The sequence below is a fragment of the Castor canadensis genome, chromosome 7 (assembly GCF_047511655.1).
Source record: "Castor canadensis chromosome 7, mCasCan1.hap1v2, whole genome shotgun sequence".
NCBI classification, from domain to species: domain Eukaryota; kingdom Metazoa; phylum Chordata; class Mammalia; order Rodentia; family Castoridae; genus Castor; species Castor canadensis.
The window spans coordinates 143,234,096-143,255,955 of record NC_133392.1 but is presented as its reverse complement, the minus strand read 5'-3'; the positions used below and the strand labels follow the sequence as shown (position 1 = coordinate 143,255,955).

Below are 21,860 nucleotides of genomic sequence, written 5' to 3'. Positions count from 1 at the left end.
AAGCTCAGCTTCCATGTACAGAGTTGTTACCAGCTACTGACCACTGCCCCTTGTTTCAAGCCCCATTCCAGGACGGGGTTGGGAAGGCCCAGATAACAGTGAAAATCACAGTGCTCTTAGTACCGGGGACAGAAAAGGCAGACAGCTGACAACTGATCAGAACATGCCAGCCTGCAGGCAGTGGGCTGGAGAGCAGGACAGTACAGACAGGCTTCCCTTGAAGATCCTCAGCAGTGATGAAAATCACTTGTCAATACTTTCTCAGGTACAGATGCTGTTGTTGGTGGTTTATCCCCTGGAACTCAGTAAACCCAAGACATAGGCAGCCTTGCTCTTACCTTATCCTGACTTCCCCTCCAAAACACTGGGCTGGGCTGGATGCCTATGTCCTGTCTCCTGTTCTGGGCAGTTATTAGACAAGGCAAACGGGACAGAAAGGAATATATATTCTGGCCCAGATGACCAGGGAGGCACCTGCTACCTTTGTACTTGCAGCTATGGTCATGTTAAGATGTAGAACATCAACCAAGAACCAAACTGCTCAACAGAACATAATAAGTGGGCACTGCCCACAGAATTCCAAACAGGTCCTGCTGTCCCCAGCCCAGTCCACTAAGTTTCCATGATTGCTTAGGGTGACATGGTTTGGGGATGGAGTCTGTATTCAATCCCAAAAGTAACTCCCAAGTTCTTGCTTTCCATGAACAGGCCCAGGCAGGGGTCAGGCCAGGGGGATGCAGATGTGGGCACCATAGCCCTGTGAAACGCAGTGGCTCAGGAGCCAGTCAGCCAAGGCAAGGAGCCAGAGGGCACTGCCCCTGGGCTCGCAGTCCAGCCTCTCCCAAAATGGGTCTTGGCCCTTCTATTCTGTAGGCTTCTCCCAGGAGTGGCTGCACTGCTGGGCCCAGTGGGGTTAGCAGTACACCTGGAGCAAGGGTGCCCCTGATGAGTCCGTGTCGGTGCCCTGGAAGGACGAATCATGGCTGGCTGGGTACCCTGGTTAGGGGAGGAAGCAGAGCCTCAGAGAGGGGAAGGAGCTTATCTAGGGCCCACAGCCAGGGAGAAGCCTGCTGAGAAGAAACAGCAGGGCTTGAGCCTGGTCAGTCATCCTGCCTGGGTAACCCACAGTTTTGGCCAGTGAACCTCTGTAAAAGGGTAATGACTCTGCTCCTAGGGGACCACAGTAGAAACCACAGGTGGTCTTTGCAGCAGCAGGTTGGACCACTTGCCCTCCAACTTTCAGGTGACTGGGTTTTAGAGCTTAGAGCTTGGGGTTGAATCACTTCTAGCTCATCTCTTCTGGACACCTGCCTCTTGCTTCAAGCCCACTTACAGGATGGGTAGATGTGGCCACACTGTCCCTATCTGATCCCATCCTCATCCACCCCAAGAGGAAGCTGGGAGAGGGGCATGTGAGGAGCGCCTAGGGTAGTCTCCCACCCTCTGTACTTATCAAGTCAGGACCACACCTGGGGCTCCATATGGCCTCAGCTTCCGGGCGATGGCATCTGCTGTCGTCTCCTGGGAGATCTGCACTGTCAGTTCTATGGAAGGAATATGAGGGGCAGTGGTCATTATCACATCCTTTCAGCCCCTACCCCGTTTCTATGTGCATCTCAGCAAAGGAGGAGCCACTCATCTCTGCAGTGCTAGAGAAATAACTCTTAAAACAAGGACACAAAGCTGGTATAGTAGTATGCAGCTGTAATCCCAACACTTGGGAGGCTGAGGCAGAAGGATCTTGAGTTCAAGGCCAGTCTGGGTTACACAGCAAAGTTCAATCAGCCTGCGTTATACCATGTCTCAAATTACCATCCCCAAAGAGAGAGAGAGAGAGAGAGAGAGAGTGAGTGTGTGTGTGTGTGTTTCAGGTCAGAGGTTCAAATTCTTACGGGCCCCTGTTACCCCTATTCTGGTAGGTGGTAGCAGCAGAGAAGAGTAGCCGGTTAGGTGAGCTTTGTGCTTTCTGGAAACTGCAATGGCCAGAGCCCCCAGAGTCCTCATGTTCCTCTCAGCCTTTCTCAGACCTCACTGGAAAGGACCAGAATGCTAGTTTGGTGGGCTGGGGAGTTGAGAGAGGAGGACGTAAAGCAGAAATTTGCCAAAGGGAGGGCCCACAGTGGCTAAAGACCCCAGTCCAACCTTCCTGTGGCCAGAGCTCTACTTCTCTGCCCCTCTGGCCCACCTACCGTCCTGGCTGAGACCTGAGCCCACCATGGTCTCGTGACCACTGTCAGGGGCAGCAGCAGCGGGGCCAGCAGCCCGGGCAGAGCGTCCCTCTGAGGTCTGCGGGCGAGTGCGGCTCTTCCGGGTACTGATGCGAATGATGCCGCGCACCAGGCGGCCCTCGGCATCCTGCTCATCCAGGTGGTAGTCCTGCGTGATGCTGCTGATCAGGTCGGAGATCTTACTGGTCTTCTCCAGGAACACGGTGTCTGATGTGCACTTGGCCAGCTCGTCGATCTGGTGCACGCTGAAGAGCTCGGTCAGTTTCTTGAAGATGAGCACGTCAATCTCCCGGCTGGACATGGAGCCACTGCCCATCTCGGGCAGGTCCAGGTCCGATTCGTGGAAAGAGTAGTACTCCTCAGAGCCGCGAGGACTGCTGGCCAGGGTGCTAGGCAAGCTGTGCCGCATGGGAGGGGGCTCAGGCAGAGGCTCCTTGCAGCAGGAGTCCGTATCAGGGGCTGGGGAGGTGGCGCTGCGGTAGGGGTATACGGGGATGCCTTTGAGCTTGACGTCAGGGTAGCTGAAGCTGCTGCCCATGGTGGACTTGAGCCTCTGGCCATCCCTGCGGCTCGGAGGAGCACGGTCAGGGCTCGGGGGCACGCCATTGTGCTCCTTGGTCCAGTTGACTTCGGCAGCCCCCTCAGTGGAGTCCCCAGCAGACAAGCAAGGGCTGCAACCCCGCACACAGGCTCCACAGCGCTGGAGGCAATCCCGGCAGCGGCGGAAGCAGAAGGCAGCGCGGCACCAGTCCCATCCCCACGGGCGCCAAAGCAAGCAGCAAGCCGGGGGCTCCGTGGCCGGCTCTGCGGAGCCAGAGATGAAGGTGATGCTCTCGGGCCCGTGGTGGCCAGGGTCCTTGGGGTCTGGCCTACGGGTGCGGCGGCCTGGCGGGGGTTGTGGGAGGTGCGGCGGCTCATTATAGGTCTCCAGGCATAGCTCCGTGCGCCGCTCCCAGGGTCCCAAGCGAGGTGGCCCAGATGATGGGCGGGTCTGTCCCGGCCGGGGCATGGCTCATTGCATGGTTTGCTGCAGTCAGGCACCTGTGGGGAGAAGCCAGGATGAAGTCAGGAGCAGAGGTCAGGGTCAAGCCCCTGGGCTGACTCAAAAGAGCTTCACACTTCAGAGGCCTGTGATGTGGATGGGCCGAGTGTGCCATAAACTCTCATGTGTGGCACCCTTCTCTCCCCAAATAGAAAGTTCTCTCTGTGCCCCAACTTGGATTTCAAATTCTCCAGGACTTCTCATCCATTGAATGGGTATTATTAAAAAAAAAAAAAAAAAAAAAAAGCCCAGAAATAACAAGTGTTAGCAAGGATACAGAGAAATTGTGCATTGTTGGTGGGAATTTTAAATGATGAAGCTACAGGGAAAAACCCTATGGCAGATTCTCAAAACTTAAACATGAGATCAGGAATGTAGCTCAATGGTAGAGTGCTTGCCTAGCATGCACAAGACCCCGGGTTCCATCCCCAGCAACATTTAACACTAAGCAGTTTTGATACCTTTGACGTACAAGAAAACTGAGCCACAAAAATACATCTTCATTCTGTTTTTTGACTTGGTTGCTAGGAAGCTCAGAGCTAAGATTTATTCACTCATAAACACTGAGCTTGGCCCTGTGTTAGGCACTGTAAAACCAAAGCTAAATCAGAACTACAGACCCTGTAGATGATGATTTACAAATGGTTTTATAGGAAAAATAGATGTTTAAAAGCTTATAAAAGAGCCAGGCATAGTGGCACATGTCTGTAATTCCAGCACTTAGAAGGCTGAAATAGGAAGATTGTGAGTTTAAGGCCAACCTGGGCTATATGGTGAGACCCTGTCTCAAAAAAACAAAAAACAGGCTGGGTGCAGCTGGCTTATGCCTATAATCCTATCTACTCAGGAGGCAGGGATCAGGAGGAACATGGTTTGAAACCGGCCTGGGCAAATAGTACTCAAGACCCTATCTCAAAAATACCCAATACAAAAAAGGGGTGGCTCAAGTAGTAGAGTGCCAGCCTAGTGACTGTGAGGCCCTGAGTTCAAACCCCAGTACCACCCAAACTAAATAAACAGACAAAGCACAGGGTGGGAGGGCGATCTGGCTGAGACATCTGTCACCCCACTGATTGCCATGGTTGGCTCAGTGGATTTGACTGGCTAGGCGGGTATGCCCTTCTTCCCTCACTGCTCCATGTACATCCCTCTGGAAGTTTCACACTCAAACAGACAACCATCCCTGATAGAGGAGGACCATTCTTTGATCAAGGGTACAGAAGAAGTTGTGTTCCCCTGCTAAAACCTCCAAATAAGTTCTCAAAAAACAAAACCTAGAAGTTTTGCTGGGCATGGTGGTTCACACCTTTAATTCCAGCACTCAACTCAGGAGGATGCAGTGAGAGGATTTCAAGTTCCACGCCAGCCCAAGCTACATATTGAGATGCTATCTCAAAAAAATTATATATAAATATATTTAATACATACTTATATATATTATATAAATATAAACATATGATGGTTCATATAGGATATCTGATATATTATTGGAGTAAATTACTGCCTGAGGGGTCAGAGAAGATGGCTGGTCCTTGGTCACATGTGAGGGTTGGCTAAGCAGTAAGAGACCTGATCTGAAATACTGATCCCTAGCCAGGCAGAGATTAGGAAGATTGAGGTTCAAAGCCAGCCTGAGCAAACAGTTCATGAGGCCCATTCTTGAAAAAACCCACCACAGAAAATAGGGCTGGAGGAGTGGCTCAAGTGGTAAGAGTGCCCCCCCACCCCAGCAAGTGTGACGCTCTGGGTTCAAACCCCAGTACTGCCAAAAAAACCCCAAAAAAACTGATCCCATATTTTTTTTTTATCACTGATTTAGCAACACTGGGGTCCTTAAAACTAGCGATGTGTGAGGAGCAGGGGACTAGGCAGCAGGACAGCTATGTTCTAGTTCCAGTTCTGCTCCTTATAAACTATGGGCCTCAGGCAGGACAATGCCAACTCCCACAAATACCATCACCTCCACCTGAACACTGTCAAGGTGCCATTCTGCTACCTCTTTCCTACTACTTGTTCTTTCTTTTTGTTCTTTCTTTCTTCTTTGTTTTTGGTGGCACTGGAATTTGAACTCAGGGTCTCATGCTTGCTAAGCAGGTTATCTACATTTGAGCCACCCACCAGCTCTTCCCTACTACTTGTTGAAGTCAGTGAAATTGCTAAAAACTCTGAGTCTGGAAAAACCTGGCAGATAGCATTTTAATCGAATGATTAAAGTGAATATCACCAATAATGGGATGAAATAAGATCAACTGTCTCTTGACACTAGGCACCAAGGAGGATATGACATCACTCAGAAAGCGTTCCTGCTCAAAATGTGTAGTGTGGATATGAGACCAGCTTGAGAGACAAGACAACTAATGCAATATGATCCTGAACAGGATCAGGGGTCAGGAGGAAAAACTGGAAACTGGACAGTATGGATAATTAGTGAAATCAGACAACAGACTGTACATTATTTGTAGTATTGTGTCAATGTTAATTTCCTGAATTTGATTACTACAACTAAAACAATGGAGGGATTTGGTTTATTTGTTCGTTTGTTTGTTTTTGGTGAGACTGGTATTTGAACTCTGGGCTTCAGACTTGCAAAGCAGGTGCTCTACCACTTGAGCCACTCCTCCAGTCCATTTTGCTCTGGTTATTTTGGAGATGGGGGTCTCTTCAACTGTTTGCCTGGGTTGGCCTCAAATTGCAATCCTCCTAATCTTGGCCTCCCAAGTAGCTAGGATTACAAGAGTGAGCCCCTGGCTCCCAGCTACCATTTTGGTTTTTTGAGACAGGGTTTAGCTCTCTAGCCCAGGCTGGCCTTGAACTCAGCTCTCCTGCCTCAGTCTTCTCAGTGCTGGGATTACAGATGTACATCTCTATGCCCAGCAAGACAAATGTTTTTGTTCTTAGGAAATATACACTAAAACATTTAGGGATAAAGAGACATGCTATCTGAAACCTAATCTCAAATGGTTCAAACTAACTAACCAACACACATCTAGAAGGCACATGTGTATATACAGAGAGGGCAGGAGGAAGGGAATGTTAACTATGGGTGAGGAGAGGGGAACACAAGAGTTCTTTATTCCTGCAACTTTCAGTCCACTTGGAGACCCCACTCAGCTCTCCTCCAAGGACCTCAAAGATCCCTAGTCACATAGGAGCACCTCTCCCATAGCCTCCTGCTAGGCTCGCTGACATCTGGGTCAGCCTTGTACCCATCGTTTTAGGATAAGTCTATCTCCCCAAGGACATGAGCCTCCTTTCTGCCTCAGTGTCCAGAACAGGGTCAGGTTCAATGGTGCTTCAGGGAACAGACACATTCTATGCAACCTGAGGGAACACCAGGACCACTGCATAGACAGACAAAGAACTTAGGTCCTAGGCTGACCAGATTGGGGACCAACAGTCTTCTAGGAGAGGCTCATGTAATCCCATTTTCAAAGGTGTACAAACTGAAGTTGAAATAAGTGACTTTAAAATCCCTCATGGTACCTATCTAGCAAGCATGGGGCCTGAGTTCAAACTCCAATACTGCCAAAATAAATAAATAATAAAGTCCTTCACAACCCAGAAGCACATGATTAAAAATCTTTGCCTTCGTCTGAGCAACATGGGGTTGGTCACGGATTCATTCATTCACTCAGTGCACAAATACATTCTGGGACCTACTATGTGCCAGGCACTGTCCCAAATTCTATGGATGTGACAGTAAAACAGATGCGCTCCTGAACCTCAGGAGGCGGCCTTCTACTAAAAGTGATTATTGATGGCTTACGCTGCTCCAAGTGCTTTATCTGTAATAAATCGATTCTCACCAGCCTCTCTGTAGTATTGTTACCACTATCCTGAAGCAGAGAAGTTAAACAAGTTGTCCAAAATCACACTTCTATTTATACCAAATCTGTCTGGCCCCTGACTCTCATCCATCGCCCCTCCCAGTGCTCAAAAGAGGACCATTATCCATTAACCCATGCCACTTGTTACTTGGGAGGAAAGGGGCAAAGCTGCCAGCTGCACAGACAAGCCTGTGCCCTAGGAGGGCCCACCTTGGGGGCTCAAGTCTTCCAGATCCAGGCCTTGATCAAGAGGGTGGGAGTGTCCACAGTATTGGTGGTACCAGGATTTGTAGGAGTGTGAGGGGTTAATGATGACGGGCTGGGCCACTGTCTCCTTCCCCAGCTCCAAGGCTTTAGTACTTGCTACTGTTGTTTAAATTCATCCAGCATATTTATTGTTGAGTCTAGCACTGTACTACATGTTAAGGAAATGGCAGTGAATGGGTCAGAAACAGGCTGTAGCCTAGGAGGACTTTCACCTAATTTAACCATCACTATTGCCCTGTTAGTAACTCTCCGCTTTGCAGATCAGGAATCTGAAGCTTAGAGAGGTGAAAGTGACTTTTGCACAAGACACCAAGCTGGGTAGGGACGGATGGGGATTTGTACTGTGGTTGGCCAGGCTGCTCTGTGGTACATCTCCAGCCTGGATGGGATGGGGAGAAGGCATGCAAGACCTGGGATAAAGACAGTGACTCACCTGTAATCTTAGCTACTTGGAGGTTGAGACCAGGAGGATTACAAGTCAAGGCCAGCCTAGACAAATAGTATGAGAGACCCCCCCATCTCTGAAATAACCAGATAACCAGAAGAAAATGAACTGGAGATGTGGCTCAAACAGTAGAGTGCCCGCTTCGCAAGTGGGAATCCCTGAGTTCAAAGCCCAGTCTTACCAAAAAAAAAAAAAAAAAAAAAAGATAGTGCCTGAACTGTTTTCCTTTACACAAGTCTTCCAGGCTACATCTTTCCTTTCTGCTGCCCCCCACTCCCAACCCTAGTAACACTGGTCACTTGGTTTAGTGAAAGCTTCCACCTGTATTTTGGCCTGGGGCAAGTCTCTTGGCCTCAGTTTCCTCATCTGTTAAAAATGGAGAGATTAGTATCTTCACAGCCAACCCCCTCCAGGTTTAAATGAAATTCTGGGTACAGGGGGTTTAGCACAGAGCCTGGCAGCTGGTGTGTGTGTTGGGGGAGGCTCATCACTGGGCACTCTATGGCACCACAGGGTTGTTCCCTGGGGCCTGTGGGTGTGTGGGGGGGGGGGAGGGGGGGGAGGGAGGGTCCTGCCCACCCTCCCCCGACTTCTCATTGATGCTTCACCTTTCCACCGGGGAACACACACTCAGGTGTCCGCCTGTCCACGGTCTCCTCCTCCCAGGGCAGACTTGCCGCAAAAGCCTCTGCCCTGTGTCCAGCCAAGCCTCGCACACACGACCAGCCGTCGGCCCCGGCGCGGGGCATCGGTGCACCTGGGTCTCCTACCCGCGAGGCGCTGCCCAAGACGCCCCCACTCAGGCGCGGGGACACAGGAGAGCCAGAGCCGGGCACTACCCGCGGACCAGCACGGCCTCTCCGCCAGCCCTGCCCTCGGGGCGGGCACCACCCTCTCCGGCTGCAAGGGCCCTCGCCCGCGGGCGGCTCCAGCCGCTCCCGGGTCCTGACACCGTTCCTTGGAGTGAGCGCGCCCCCTCCCCGCCCCGCAGCCCCGAGGGCGAGCACGGCTCCCTCGCCCCACTCTGCCCGCCCAGCCCCGGCGCCCGCTCAGGCCGCTCCCCGGCCGGGCCGCACACCCCGGAAGTGGGTGGGTGGCCCCCGAGGAACCCGGACCCCGACTCTGCCCGTCCAGGTGCAGCTCCGGGGCAGGGGGTCCCCGCACTGACGCCGCCCAGGTTCGCGGCCCCTCCGGCCCGCGCGGGGTTTACCTGTTCCGCCAGGTGAGCCGCCTGCGGTTCAGCCCTCCTCCACCCCCCCTTACCGCTCACCTGGGGCGCAGGTGAGCGTCTCGCGGGAGCGCGGCACGGGCCGCCGCTGGGGACACACTTCCTGTCTCCGCGAAGCGCCGCGCCGCGCACCTGGCCCGAGGCCCCGCCCTTGAGCGCTGGGCGGGCGCTGTGCCGGCCGTTCCCAGCGAACCAGGCCTGGCGGGCCCGGCAAGGGTGCCGGGCTCAGTCTCCCGCTCTGTTCAATGGGCCGGTAGCCTAGCAGTCCCTAAGCTCCAGCCTGCAAAGGGCCGGTCTCCTGGGAGGCCTTCCCTGACCCCTAAGCCCGTCTGGCTTCTGTTATGTGGAGCCATTCCCTGTACTCCTTCCTTATCGCAGTAGTCCGTGGGCTGTTGGTTTTTCGTCCTCTGTCTCCTTTTTTAAGCCTCTAACCTTGGGGACAGGGTCTAGGCTTGCCCGCTGTGTTCCCGGTGCTCAGCAAGGGCCTGCCACATACAGCTGCTCAGCAAATATTCTTCCCTGGGCATATGGCTAAGGCTCTGATTTCTTCCTTTTCTCTGAGACGGAACTGGAGGCCTGGGCTGTCTGCCACAGGTGAAGACAAGTAAATATCTCAGCTCTGGGGCCCCGAGTAGGGTGGAGAAGAGGGTCCGGCTGTGCAGCCTTGAAATACACACCCTGGCTCAAGAGGTGACCAGTGATTACTACATCCCTAGGAGGTCTCTGCAGGAGGCCACGCTGTTGCGTGGCAGGAGGGCCCGGTTCTGACTACCCCTGGGTTCCTGCTCCCTTTAAAAACAACTTAGCAACTGAACAGTTTTGCTGAGGGGGAGTTGTTTGCTCAGGCAGTTGGCACAAACCATTCGAATTTTTGGCAGGGCTCTTTCCTTCTCTCAGCCTCATCTATGGAGTTAATGGTACCTGTCCTAGCCAGGTGTGGTGCTGCATGCCCTAATCCCAGCTCTGGGGAAGCTGAGGCGGGAGAACTGAGTTAAAAGCCAGCCTGGGTTACATAGCAAGACCTGGTCTCAAAAACAAAACAAAAAAGGTAACTTTTTCCAAATGGGAGGCTAAAAAGAATGAATGGGTACACAGGGAGATAAAGAATGTGGGAGGAGATCACATAGGTGTGCAGTTTGCACCAAATACCCTATGGTGGCCCTTGCACTGCCCTGTACTCTCAGACCCAGCAAGTCCATTTCTAGGGCACAGCCACTCCAGGAAGCAATATGCAGGAGAACGTGAGTAGAAATATTGTTCATAGAAGTCCCAAATTACCAATGATGATCCTAGCAGAGATCAGGAGGATTGAGGTTTGAAGTCAGCCCCAAACAAATGGTTTGCAAGACTCTATCTTGAAAAAAAGCCTTCACAAAAAAGGGCTGGTGGAGTGTCTCAAGGTGTAGGCCCTGAGTTCAAGCCCCTGTACTGCCAAATAAATAAATAAAGCAAGGGAAGCCAGGTGTGGTGGTGCCCCCTGTAAACCATATTCGGGAGGCAGAGGCCAGCCTGGGCTGCAAAGGGAGACCCTGTCTCAAATATATATATATATATTCCAAGGGAATGAGGACACAAGAGTCAGAATAATGACTACTTGGGGATAAAGTGGGCCAGGAGGCAGGAATCAGAGAGGAGCCTATAGGGAGTTTTGGGGTTTTTTTGTTTTTTGTGGTACTGGGGGCACCATAGGGAGATTTAATTTTTAGTACTTCTGGTCCATGGATTGGGTAATAGATTCAAGAGCTTTCATTTATAATGAATGAAAAAATATATATTGGTGCTAATTACTTAGAGGGGCTATCACTGGCAAAGTTCTCAGGTATGCAAAAATGTTAGAATCTAGTCTTTAGGTTTTTTCCCCCATTGATTTATTCTTTCTTTCTTTTAAATGAGGTGTTCGCTAGAGGTGTAGCTCAGTGGTAGAGCACTTGCCTAGCATGAGTAAGGTCCTGAGTTCAATCCTCAGAACCACACTAAAAACAAAACCAAAAAGAAAGAGACAAACCAGTCAGGTATAATTACACAGCAAAATTGACCCTTTTTATTGTACAGTTCTGTGAGTTTGGAAAAAATGCATACTGTTGCACAATGACTCCCACAATTAAGATATAGGTCACTTGAAAAGTTTCCCAAACCCTCTATAGTCAATCCCTCCCCTTGACCATAGCTTCTGGCATCTACCACCTTTCTTCTGTACCCATAGTTTTTATTTCCAGAACTTGTTCTATTCTGAAAGTACAGAATTGCACTACAAAATTCTAGTTCAGTGGTATCTGAAATCCAGTGAGCTACTCTCTTTACATAAAAATGGGGGGGAAAGGAAGAAAGGGAGGAGGGAAAGAAGGAAAATTTAATGTCTTCTTGGTGTATGAGGGAACTTTTCTCAGAAGTCACATCCCTGCCTTAGTGACCTTAGTAAAACCATTTCCCTTCTCATAAAAATGAGAGTGACAGCTGGGTGTAGTAGTGCACACCTATAATCCCAGCATTTGGGTGACTGAGGCAGCAGGATCTTGAATTTCCAGCCAGTGAGACTACATCTCAAAAAAAAAAAAAAAGGGAATTGCTGGACCGGTGGCTCATATTTGTAATCCTAAGTACTCGGGAGGCAGAGATCAGGAGGATTGTGATTTGAAGTCATCCCAAGCAACTAGCTCATGAGACCCTATCTCAAAAATACCCATTACAAAAAAAAAAAATAGGGCTGGTGGAGTGGCTTAAGGTAAAGGCCCTGAGTTCAAACCCTAGTACCACAAAAAAAATGGGGATATTTCCCCCATATAGTGTTATGTGCAGTGTTTTGCAATCAGCAATCAGCACAGAGTAGCTGTTATTATTCTAATCACAGTCACACAGAAACTTGCCCCCATCTCTTCCCCCTCCCTCCCATACTCAAAGACACTGGGCCCTGTTCCCAAGGGCTCTTTTTCCTGTCACAGTGTATTGTCAAAACATTGGTTAAAAACTAATGATACTCTAGGCACAGATCCAAAAGAATTAAGAGCAGGGACTCACACAGATATTTGTACACCATTGTTCATTGAAGTATTAGTCATAGTAGACAAAAGGAGGAAGCAACCCAAGTCCTTATCCACAGATGAATGGCTAAACAAAATATGGTACACATATACAATGGAATATTATTCAGCCATAAAAAGGAATGAAGTTCTGACTCAGGCTATGCCATGGATGAACCTTGAAGACATTGTGCTACATGAAATAAGCCAGACAAGAAAGGACATTGTATGATTCTACTTCTCTGAAATATTGAGAATAGTTAAATTCATAGAAACAGAGAGATTAGAAGTTATCAGAAGCTGGAGAAGGGGACTAGGAAATGATTGCTTAATAGGTACAGAGTTCCTGTTTGGAATGATTAACAAGTTTTTGAAATAGATACAGATGATGATTGCATAACATCGTGAATGTAATTAATACCATTGAATTTATACTTAAAAATGATTTAAGCCACGCATGGTGGTGTACACCTGTAATAACAGCACTTGGGAGACTGAGGCAGAAGGTTCATTAGTCTGAGACCAGCCTGAGTTACATAACAAGACCCTGTCTCAAAAAACAAAACAAGGTTTAAATGACAAATTTTGTTATAAATATTTCACCATTATTAAAAGAAACCCCAACTTTTACTTGTCAATTAAAACAAAGCAAACAAAAAAAGATGGCACTCTTTGAAAATAAAACAGGGTATCTTATTGACCCAGTATTCAGCTTGACAAGGGAAAGAGAGGGCCAGGCGCCAGTTGCTCACGCCTGTAATCCTAGCTACTCCGGAGGCAGAGATCAGGAGGATTGAGGTTTGAAGCCAGCCAGTGCAAATAGTTCACAAGACCCTATCTCAAAAATATCCAGCACAAAAAAAGGGCTGGCAGGGTGGCTCAAGTGGTAGAGCACCTGCTTACCAAGCATGAGGCCCTGAGTTCAAAACCCCAGTACTACCTGGGGGAAGGAAAGATAGGTCTTCTGAGGTGGGGGATTTTCTAGATTAACAACCCCCTTCTCCTGTGTGCTTTACAGTTTACAAAACAAACATTTTAATTGATCCTTACAACAGCTCTATTGGATAGGCCTTGTCATATTTACTTTACAGATGGGGAAATTGAGGCCCTTCAAGTTTAGGCCATTTGACAAAGCCATGCCATGGATGGGGTAGAGCTGTGCAGGAGCTCAGCTCTCTGACTCACACACATAGTCCAAGCATTTCAAGCTGTGTTTGGGCCTCTTTCTATTCCAGGAGTTTCCCTTCCCCTTCCCCTTCGCCTTCCCCTTCCCCTTCCTCCTTCCCCCTTCCCTCCTTTTCTTTCTTTTCCTTTTCTTCTCCCCTCCCCTCCCCTCCCCTCTCCTCTCCTCTCCTCTCCTCTTCTCTTGCTTTGTGATGCCATCATTGAACCTTGGGCCCTGTGAATGCTATACACACACCCTACTATTGAGCTACACCCCCAGTCCTACTCCTGGTTTTATAACTAGAGCCTTCTGAGCTCAATTTGTTTGTTGGCTTTGACCCTGAGCTATTGTCCTGGCCCTCTGCTTTCACCACTGTTGCTCAGGTCTATTAGGTGTTTTTTTTTTTTTTTTTTTTTGTCACCTTCCTCTGCCACCATTCAGGCTTCTGTGTTGATGACAGACTGAAAGGAAGAGCGAGATGTCAAGGGTCATCTGGATTTCTGGCTTGTGTTACTGGGAAGGACAAGTTTGGAGTGTAAGAATGCAAACTTAGATCTATTGAATTCGAGGATTTGTGAGGTGTCCAAGTACATCACAACTGTGCACATGAGTGACATACACAGTGCTGTGTAGAAGCTGCCACACCTGCCGCTTTGGAGCACTTGGTGAAGGGGTGTGGCCTGCAGGCTGCCTCTGCTTCCTTTCCACCATCCACTGCTGCTTGCCTCTAGTGTGCTTCTGCCATACGGGCACTGGGAGGCAGCACACAACAGTGGAAGTGGCCAGAATTTGAGTCACAGCATCTGAACTGGAATCCAAGACAGGCCCTGCCCAGCTGCAATGTGAACATAGCCTTTGAACCTCATCATTTCTCATGGAGGATGGGTTTCACATGAGGCAGGATAGTGCAATGGGACAGAGGATGAGCTTTGAAGCCAGAGGGCCTGAAGCTGTGCCCCAGCCCTACTACCGAGTGACTTTGGCTAAGTTACTGAACTTCTCTGTGTCTCAGATGTCTGTGGTGGAGGTAGCACACTAGACTCTCCTGGTTTGAGGTTGTTTCCCACAATTTCAGTTGCTTCTGTTCAACAGCAGTCAAAAAAACAGAAAATTCCAGAAATAAACACATCATAAGTTTTAAATCATGTTCTGAGTAGCATGATGAAATTTTGTGCTTTTCTGCCTTGTCCCAGGCAGGACATGAATTATCCCTCTGTCTAGAAAATCCATGCTGCCTGTACGACCTGACAGTCACTTGGTAGCTGTCTTGGTTATCAGATCAACGGCTGTGATACAGTAGTACTCATGTTGAATCAGCACTCATTTTACTTAATCGTGGCTCTGAAGCAAAGAGTAGCGATGCTGGTAATTCGGATATGCCAATAGAGCCAGAAAGTGATTCTGTTAAGTAAAAAGGTGAAAGTTCTCGACTTGAGAGAAGAAAATTGTATTTCGTGGTTACTAAGATCCACACCATGGCAAGACATTTTGAGACCACATTTACATAACTTTTATTACAGTGTATTGTTATAATTTTTCTATTTTATCATTAGTTGTTGATAATCGCTAATTTATAAGTTAAACTTTATCATAGGGATGTCTGTATTGGGAAAAAATCCTAGGTGGGTTTGGTATTGAGGTTTCAGGAATCTACTGAGGTCTTGTGGATGAGGAAAGGAACAACCTCAAGTACATGGTGAGTGCTAAATAGATGTTAGCTATTTTATATTAACCCCTTTTTTCCTCTCCCACCCCCTTTTGATTCTGGGGCCAGTCAATATCACTGCCTCTGAGAAAAAGCAAGAGAACGTGATCATGATACCTACGATCTATTAGGTGTATTATGCATCTCATTCTAGTTAATCCTCACAGTAACTCAGAGAAATAGATCTCAACCCCCATTTCATGGCTAAGGAAGCAGAGGGTCAGACATTTAAACCAGGTACCCAAGTCACACAGCTAGTAAGTGACAGAGCCCAGAGCTGAGCCTACATTCATTCTGGTTCAGAGCCTGAGCCCCCTGCAGTGGCTCCTCTACATACTCCAGAAATTAGACCCTTGGAGTTTGCCCAAGACCCAAGAAGAATGAAGGGTTTTCCCTCAAGAATTTCCTTCCATAACCAATTCCAACTTTGCCTGCTATACCATTCTTTCCAAAGATAGGATTTCCTGAAATTATGAATGGAATAAATAGAACTCACTGAAACAGAACCCAGTGCAGCAGAAGGGAGCAGAATGGTGTAGGATGGGGCTGAATTAGAAGGTGTGAGTAGAGGTTGTCTTGGCTTTTCTGATTGGTCAGGTTGTCTGTACAGGCCAAACAATGGGCCAATGACCATTCAGAGTTGCTTCTCCCCTTTCCTCCTGGCCAGAGGAAGGTATATTCTGAAGGCTAGAGAGAACCAGGGCAGTCTGGGAGTTATCCTGGGAGGTGAGGGGCTGGTGAGCTGGGCTGTATGCTGGGGGGAAGCTGTGTATAGAGGTGCAGCCAGAACTGCGAATTCTGAGGAGCTGGGCTGTTGGACCTCTGGAACACTAGGTTGTACAGTTCATGGGAGGCCCTAGGTCCACCTGAAACTGGAGGGGGGCTGCTGGGGCTCCCTGTTATAGTTCATGATGCACCAAGTTGTTGGGCCTGGAGGGAGAGCTGTAGTCTGAGGAGCTGTCCTGAACCAGGTTGAGGCAGGGACTGCTTCTTTGGCTTCTTAATTTTGTTCCAGACCCTAATAGAATGATTTCCCAAAGCCCTTGTGTTGAAAGAACCTTCAATTAAGGAGGAAATGATGTTGTGCCCACCCAGGGATGCCAGAAAAACAAGGAGGAAATGAGGGAACAGGCTTAGTTAAGGTCACAGTAAGTGGTAGGCACTAGAGAAGATGAACCTCTGCTCCTTCATTTGGCCCTGAGTGGTATCAAGATAGACTAGGGTTCAAGTTCTTCCTTTGTCATTTAGTGGCTTTGTGAGCTGGGGCAGATGACTTACCCTCTGTGCTTCAGTTCACACTCAGTAAAATCCATTTGTTCTTTCATCTTATACCCTCTCCCCCATGATACTGCTTTCCCCCACCTCCCCTCCTCAAATACCATCCTCAAATTCTCCATCCTTCTGAGTGTTGGGATTAGAGGTGTACACCACCAAGCCCAGCTTGGAGTCTGTTTTGTAATCTGCATGACTTGAGAACTGGAGGGGCTTGAGTAGGTGAGTGGCTTGATCTGACCAAGACCTCAAAAGGTGCACACTGGCCACTGGATGGTGACTGCAGGAGGATAAAGAGTTCAGTAAGGAGGCTGGTGCAGTTACCCAGGTGAGATGATGGTGCCTGGGACACAGCCAGCAGTAGCCAGACCTACAATAAATTCTGGAAATGGATTCCATAGGACTGGGTGTGGAGGGGAAGAAAGGAGAGGGCTCTGGATGTCTGTTTCAGTTACCTATTGGTGAGAAATAAGCTACTCCAGAACTTAGTGACTTAAAACAATTGCAATATATTGTCTAAACTTTCTGTGGTTTGCTTGGGGCTTGGTGGGCAGTGCTGCTGGTTTTGCCTGGGACGGTTCATGTGGCTGCATTCATCAGGGAGCTCGCCGAAGCTGTCTTGTCCAAGATGGTGTCTCTTCCTCCATGGCCTCTCAGCACTCAGAAGTCTAGACAATCTCCTTTCTAACACAACAGCTCACTTCTAAGAAGATGAACCCCAACATGCAAACACTTGTTGAGCCCCTGCTTGCTTCACACCTTTGGTGGCACTGGGGTTTGAACTCAGGGCTTCACACTTGCTAGGCAGGTGCTCTACCACTCAAGCCACTCTGCCAGCCCTGCTTCACATTTTGTGATATTCCATTGGCCAAAGCAAGTTCTACAGCCAAGACCAGAGTCACCATGGGAGGGGACCACACTAGGGCACAGACACCAGGAGCCTGGCTTAGTAGAGACCAGTATAATGGTGTAGCACAATCCCCAGGGTCTGTGGTTGGAGGAAATTGATGAAATTCAAGGGCAGAGTTTGCTGGAGGTGCATATCCTGTCCCAGAACCTCCCAAATTAGACCCTGGGGAGGACAGTGGGCTTGAGAGAGTTGGCAGCAGTGAAGACACAAGTCCCTGGCAGGTGTGGTGAGGCTGGGTTCGGTGGGAGTGGGGACAAGGAGGGGGCAGTAATCAAGACGTTATCGGTGGGTAGTCTCAGAGGATCTTGGTTGAGAAGATCTCAAGTCATTGCTATCCTGAACAAAGAATTGAGCAGAGACACACCGATGGCAAAGCAGCAGCAAAGTTTTAGTGAGCGTGAAAGCAGCACAGTACACTCCAAGGAAGGAGAGGGGAGTGGGCTCCAGTGAGGTGGCTTAAAAGCAGCACCTGTAGCTCAAGGGCATTGGTGCCTTGGTTTGGATAGGTACAGCAAGGGTTGGGGAAACTTGGATGATACTTAGGGGTGGTTTTTGGTGATTGATTGACTGTGTGCATGTGAATTCACTCTCTCATGAGATGCAGTCCACATTCTTTAGGCTATAATTAGGGACCCTTGTGCTCATGCCTCAGGTTGAGTCCAAATGAAGATGCAATTTCAGATTTTTTTTTGGTGGTTCTGGGACTTGAACTCAGGGCCTTATGGTTGCTAGGCAGACGCTCTATCACTTGAGTCACTCTGCCAGCCCAAAAATGCTCTTTCAGAAGGGGCATTTTGAGGTGGTTTTACTTGGAGCTAGACCACCTGTATTCTGTAAAATGATGTATGAGGAAGCCACCTGTTCCCCATGACCTCCTTTGGGTACTTTCCCTGAATTTCTTGTCTCAAATTCCCCCAAGAGACAAAGTCCCAAAAATCTTTTCAGGGTTGCTGAGGGATAGGTAGCATCTTCTTCTGTTTCAGCTTCTAAACTGGCAGGTTTAGAGAAGGTGTCTCTCCTACTTCTTTCCCTTGGGACTTGCCAAGTTATACGGTGGCCCTTGTCTGAATCTGTTCAGCAAGATCAAGGTTGCTCATGAGGAGTTTGTTTGCACAGGATGGTAGCCTTGCTGCATCAGAACTTGGCCTTTAATGGCCTCAATCATAGGAGAAATGAAGCAGGTTAGTAACTTAAAATGCATGGACCGAAGCACAACCCTAAGGAAATTAAAGCCAAAGGGCCTAGAAATGGGAGAAGCTAGATGAAAATGCTAACAAAGGCAGGAGATTGGACAGCCAATTACTGCCAACACCTGCCTGTTTCTTTACTTTATTAATAAGCTCTGATATTTTTCTTGAAGCCAGATGAACCATATCAGGAAGGCTCCCAAGAGTAGTGGTCCTAGGTGAGGGGCCCATTTGGATTGTGGGGGAGAAGTGAAAGAAGTAGGCATGTCAGGCCTTTACTTGCCTTTTAAGCTGAAGCTTTCTGATTCCTCCGGAAGAGAAGTTTAGGTCTTCTATCAGCTCACAGGAGCAAGTGTCCTCAGACTGTTCTTGATCAGAAGACGTCCCCTATCACACGTGTTATCCTAGGAAGATGAACCCAACTGTCCGTCCTTGCACTTTGATGGCTGTAGGAGTGGCTAGGGTCACTGGATAGGGACCTTTTCGTTTGAGCTAGAGTTGGTCAGCTGGGGGGTCCTCCTAGGACTTGACCAACACCTGTTCTGATTCAGTTTTGAGTTCTCCCCCTTTTGATGAGGCCGGTAGAACCTTATTTCCAGATTGTTCCTTGAAATGTCCCTAGACCTACTATGTATCTTAGGAGACTGTCAGTCTTAGGATCCATCACTAAGTCATTAGAGAGGAATGGCCTCCCACAGAGCATTTCAAAGGGGCTCAGATGGATCTTGGGGCATTTCTAATTTCTCATAAGGCAATAGGTAGTCCACTTCCTGGAGGTCACTTGGCAAAGCTTGGCCAAGGTCTGTTTGGTCCTTTTCATATTAACAGAGGATTGGGGTCTTAATCCAAATGTAAATGATATTTAATTCCCAAGGCCTAAGTGACCCCCTGGGTGACCTGCAAAACAAAAGTTGGCCCATTATCACTCTGGAGTGTCCAAATCTAGGAATAATCTTTTAGAAGGGCCCTTGCCACCTCAGAGGCTTTCTCTGTCTGGGTAGGGAAAGCCTCAGTCCATCCTGTAAAAGTTTCTATGAGAACTAGCAATTGCTTGTATCCTTGACAGGAGACATTTGAATGAAATCTACCTACCAATCCTCTTCTGGGTAAGCATCCTTCTGTGGATTGGATCAACTAGTGGGGTGAAATCTTTGAACCAGAACTGTTATAAGAGCACAAGAACAGCCTCGGCAAAAATAAAACTGTAGATTTTATTCTGGTCTCTTCAAACAACCTGTTGATTAGCCCCTGGGTTGCATCTAGGCCCTAGTGAAGAATTTATATGTAGCCTTTATCATTTTCCATTGGGTTTCTTCCATTGGGGCAAGATTAAATTATCTATATGCACCAAGATCCTACTTCATGTCCTCCCATCAGGGAAGCCTCCTTGTCCTCATCAGGAGTGCATTTGAAAGCTCCAGCTCCTGTGGAGGGAAGAAGGCCTGGTGGAGATCGGTGAGACATCTAGAGGCCATAGAGCTGTCTTAAGTTTAGCTTCTCAGCCTGCCCAGTTGTTTTCCTGTGATACCAGTATTAAATCTTTCTGATGTCCCCAGTAGCCAGCCTCCAATAGCTAGAGATTTTCCATGTTTTATTGGGATTGCCTTCCTGAGAGAAGTCCTCTTTCCTTCCATGTAGTTGCTTGAACATATAGTACTAAGAAGGTATATTTTAAAGTGGTATGAATGTTAAGTTTTTTTCTTTCCCCAGAATTAAGGCTCTAATTAACACTATCAGTTCTGCTTTTTGGGTTGAAGTCTGGGCCGGCCGCGCATCAGTTACTTCCTCCTGGCCCACCATTGCATATCTTGCCTTTCATTCCCCATTTAGCACAAAACTTATTCCATGAGTAGACTGTTCATCCTTGAGTTTGAGGAGCGGCTTATCTGTCAGTTCTGTCTGCTTGCATAAGTTTGTGCAATTACCTGCTCACAAGTAGACTCACTCATTAGTTCAGAGGGCAGCAAAGATGCAGGATTTAGGATGTTACAAGTCTTTCTGGTCATTTCTGGGAACTCTTGAAGGATGGCTTGATATTTAGTTTCTCTCTGGACATCCACAGTGACTTTTTACTGGGTGGCCCTTACCTGATAGGGGGCAAGAACTTCTGGCTGCTGATTCAGAGTTATTTTAGTGGCCTCCTCCACTAAGAGGGCAGTGGCAGCTATTGCCCTCAGACATCCCAGCCAAGCCAGGGCTGTTCCATCAACCTCTTAGAAAGATAAACCACTGGATGAGTTTCCATCCCTACCTCTGGGTTAGAACTCCTATCCTTCCCTTTTTGTCCTGATATGTATAGCACAAATTGGGAATTCCTAAGGCCAGGAATCATCACAGGCATCATCTGTCTCTCCAATCCATTCCAAGTTTTTTTTTTTTTTTTTTTTTTGTGGCTCTCAGGTTTGAACTCAGGACCCCATGCTTGTTAGGCAGGCATTCTACCACTTGAGCCACTCTGCCAGCCCTCTAGGGTTCATTGTCTGGCCCCTTTGTTGCCTCATATAGATAGAGGCTTGGTTATGACTCTAAAGTCAGGCATCCAGATCTGACAGATTCCTGCCATTCCGAGGAATGAACAGAATTGATGTTTAGTCAGTGGGACTCTTGGGCTACAGATGGCTTTTATTCTCTTGGCCAACAGTCTTTGGGCCCCAGGAGTGAGGATATAGCCTAGATAGTGGACCTCCTATAAAGAGATTTTGCCTTGTTATTTTTGACTTTGTATCTCCTATTGGCCAAGAAACTAAGAACCAGGACAGTACTGGCTCTGAGTAGAGCTACAAATCAGAAGATCATCCACATATTGGAGAAGTCCTTAAATCTTTCCCCAGTGCCCTGGCAAATAAATAGGGAACCATCTCATAACTCCTGGGGCAGCAGTGTCCATAAATTTTGTTGTTATTCCCTTGTAAAGGGATCATACCACTCAAAGGCAAAGAGACATTGGGAGTCATGATGCAGAGGGATGACAAAGAAAATATCTTTTTTTTCTTTCTATTTTTCTTTTTGCTTTTAAGAAAGCATCTTTTTGCTGGCAGAATGGCTAGGATAGTAGAGCACCTGCCTAGCAAATGTGAGGCCTGGAGTTCAAATCCTAGTACAGGAAGGAAGGAAGGAAGAAACATAAGAAGAGGAAAAAAAGGATCTTTAGGTCCAGAACCACGAATCACTTATTGTCTCCACATATTTGGAACAGGATGAATCAACCACTAGATGGTTGAAGGGACCATGACCCAGTTTACAAGTCACAGATCCTGGACTGTCCTATATTCTCCTGTGGGTTTTATCATAAGTAGGATAGGGGTGTCACAGGAGATTGACAAGGTCTTAATAGCCCATGTTTTAGAATTCTCTTAACAATTGCTTAACAATAGAGGATACTGCTTATGTTTGGGATAATGGTTGGGGTTTTTGAATTGTATTTTAACAGGAGTAACCATCTTTGCTCTTCCAGGCATCCCATTGTACCAAGCTTATGGGCTTACCTGTTGGTCCACTTCCAAGAGGGATTTGGTGGGCCTTCTGGGGTTCTTCCTGAAGCATTAGGAGCTCTGGAAAATTGTCCAT

The 21,860-nt window shown here is 48.1% G+C and overlaps 1 protein-coding gene across 3 annotated transcripts; it reads right to left on the bottom strand.

Moving 5' to 3' along the window:
* Positions 1 to 431: 431 nt before the first annotated feature.
* On the bottom strand, positions 432 to 9,154 carry Kdf1 (keratinocyte differentiation factor 1). 3 transcript variants are annotated; one of them, XM_074080893.1, is made up of 4 exons: positions 9,080 to 9,154; positions 2,190 to 3,269; positions 1,470 to 1,544; positions 432 to 996 (listed from the first exon to the last, which is right to left on the bottom strand). In XM_074080893.1, the coding sequence occupies exons 2-4, from the start codon at positions 3,235 to 3,237 to the stop codon at positions 914 to 916; spliced, it is 1,206 nt and encodes a 401-aa protein (XP_073936994.1). In that variant the 5' UTR covers positions 3,238 to 3,269; positions 9,080 to 9,154; the 3' UTR covers positions 432 to 913. The 3 variants fall into 3 exon arrangements, with proteins under 3 accessions (XP_073936994.1, XP_020038669.1, XP_073936995.1); XM_020183080.2 differs by having other exon boundaries at positions 9,020 to 9,131; XM_074080894.1 differs by lacking the exon at positions 9,080 to 9,154 and adding an exon at positions 8,418 to 8,542.
* Between the last annotated feature and the right edge of the window lie 12,706 nt (positions 9,155 to 21,860).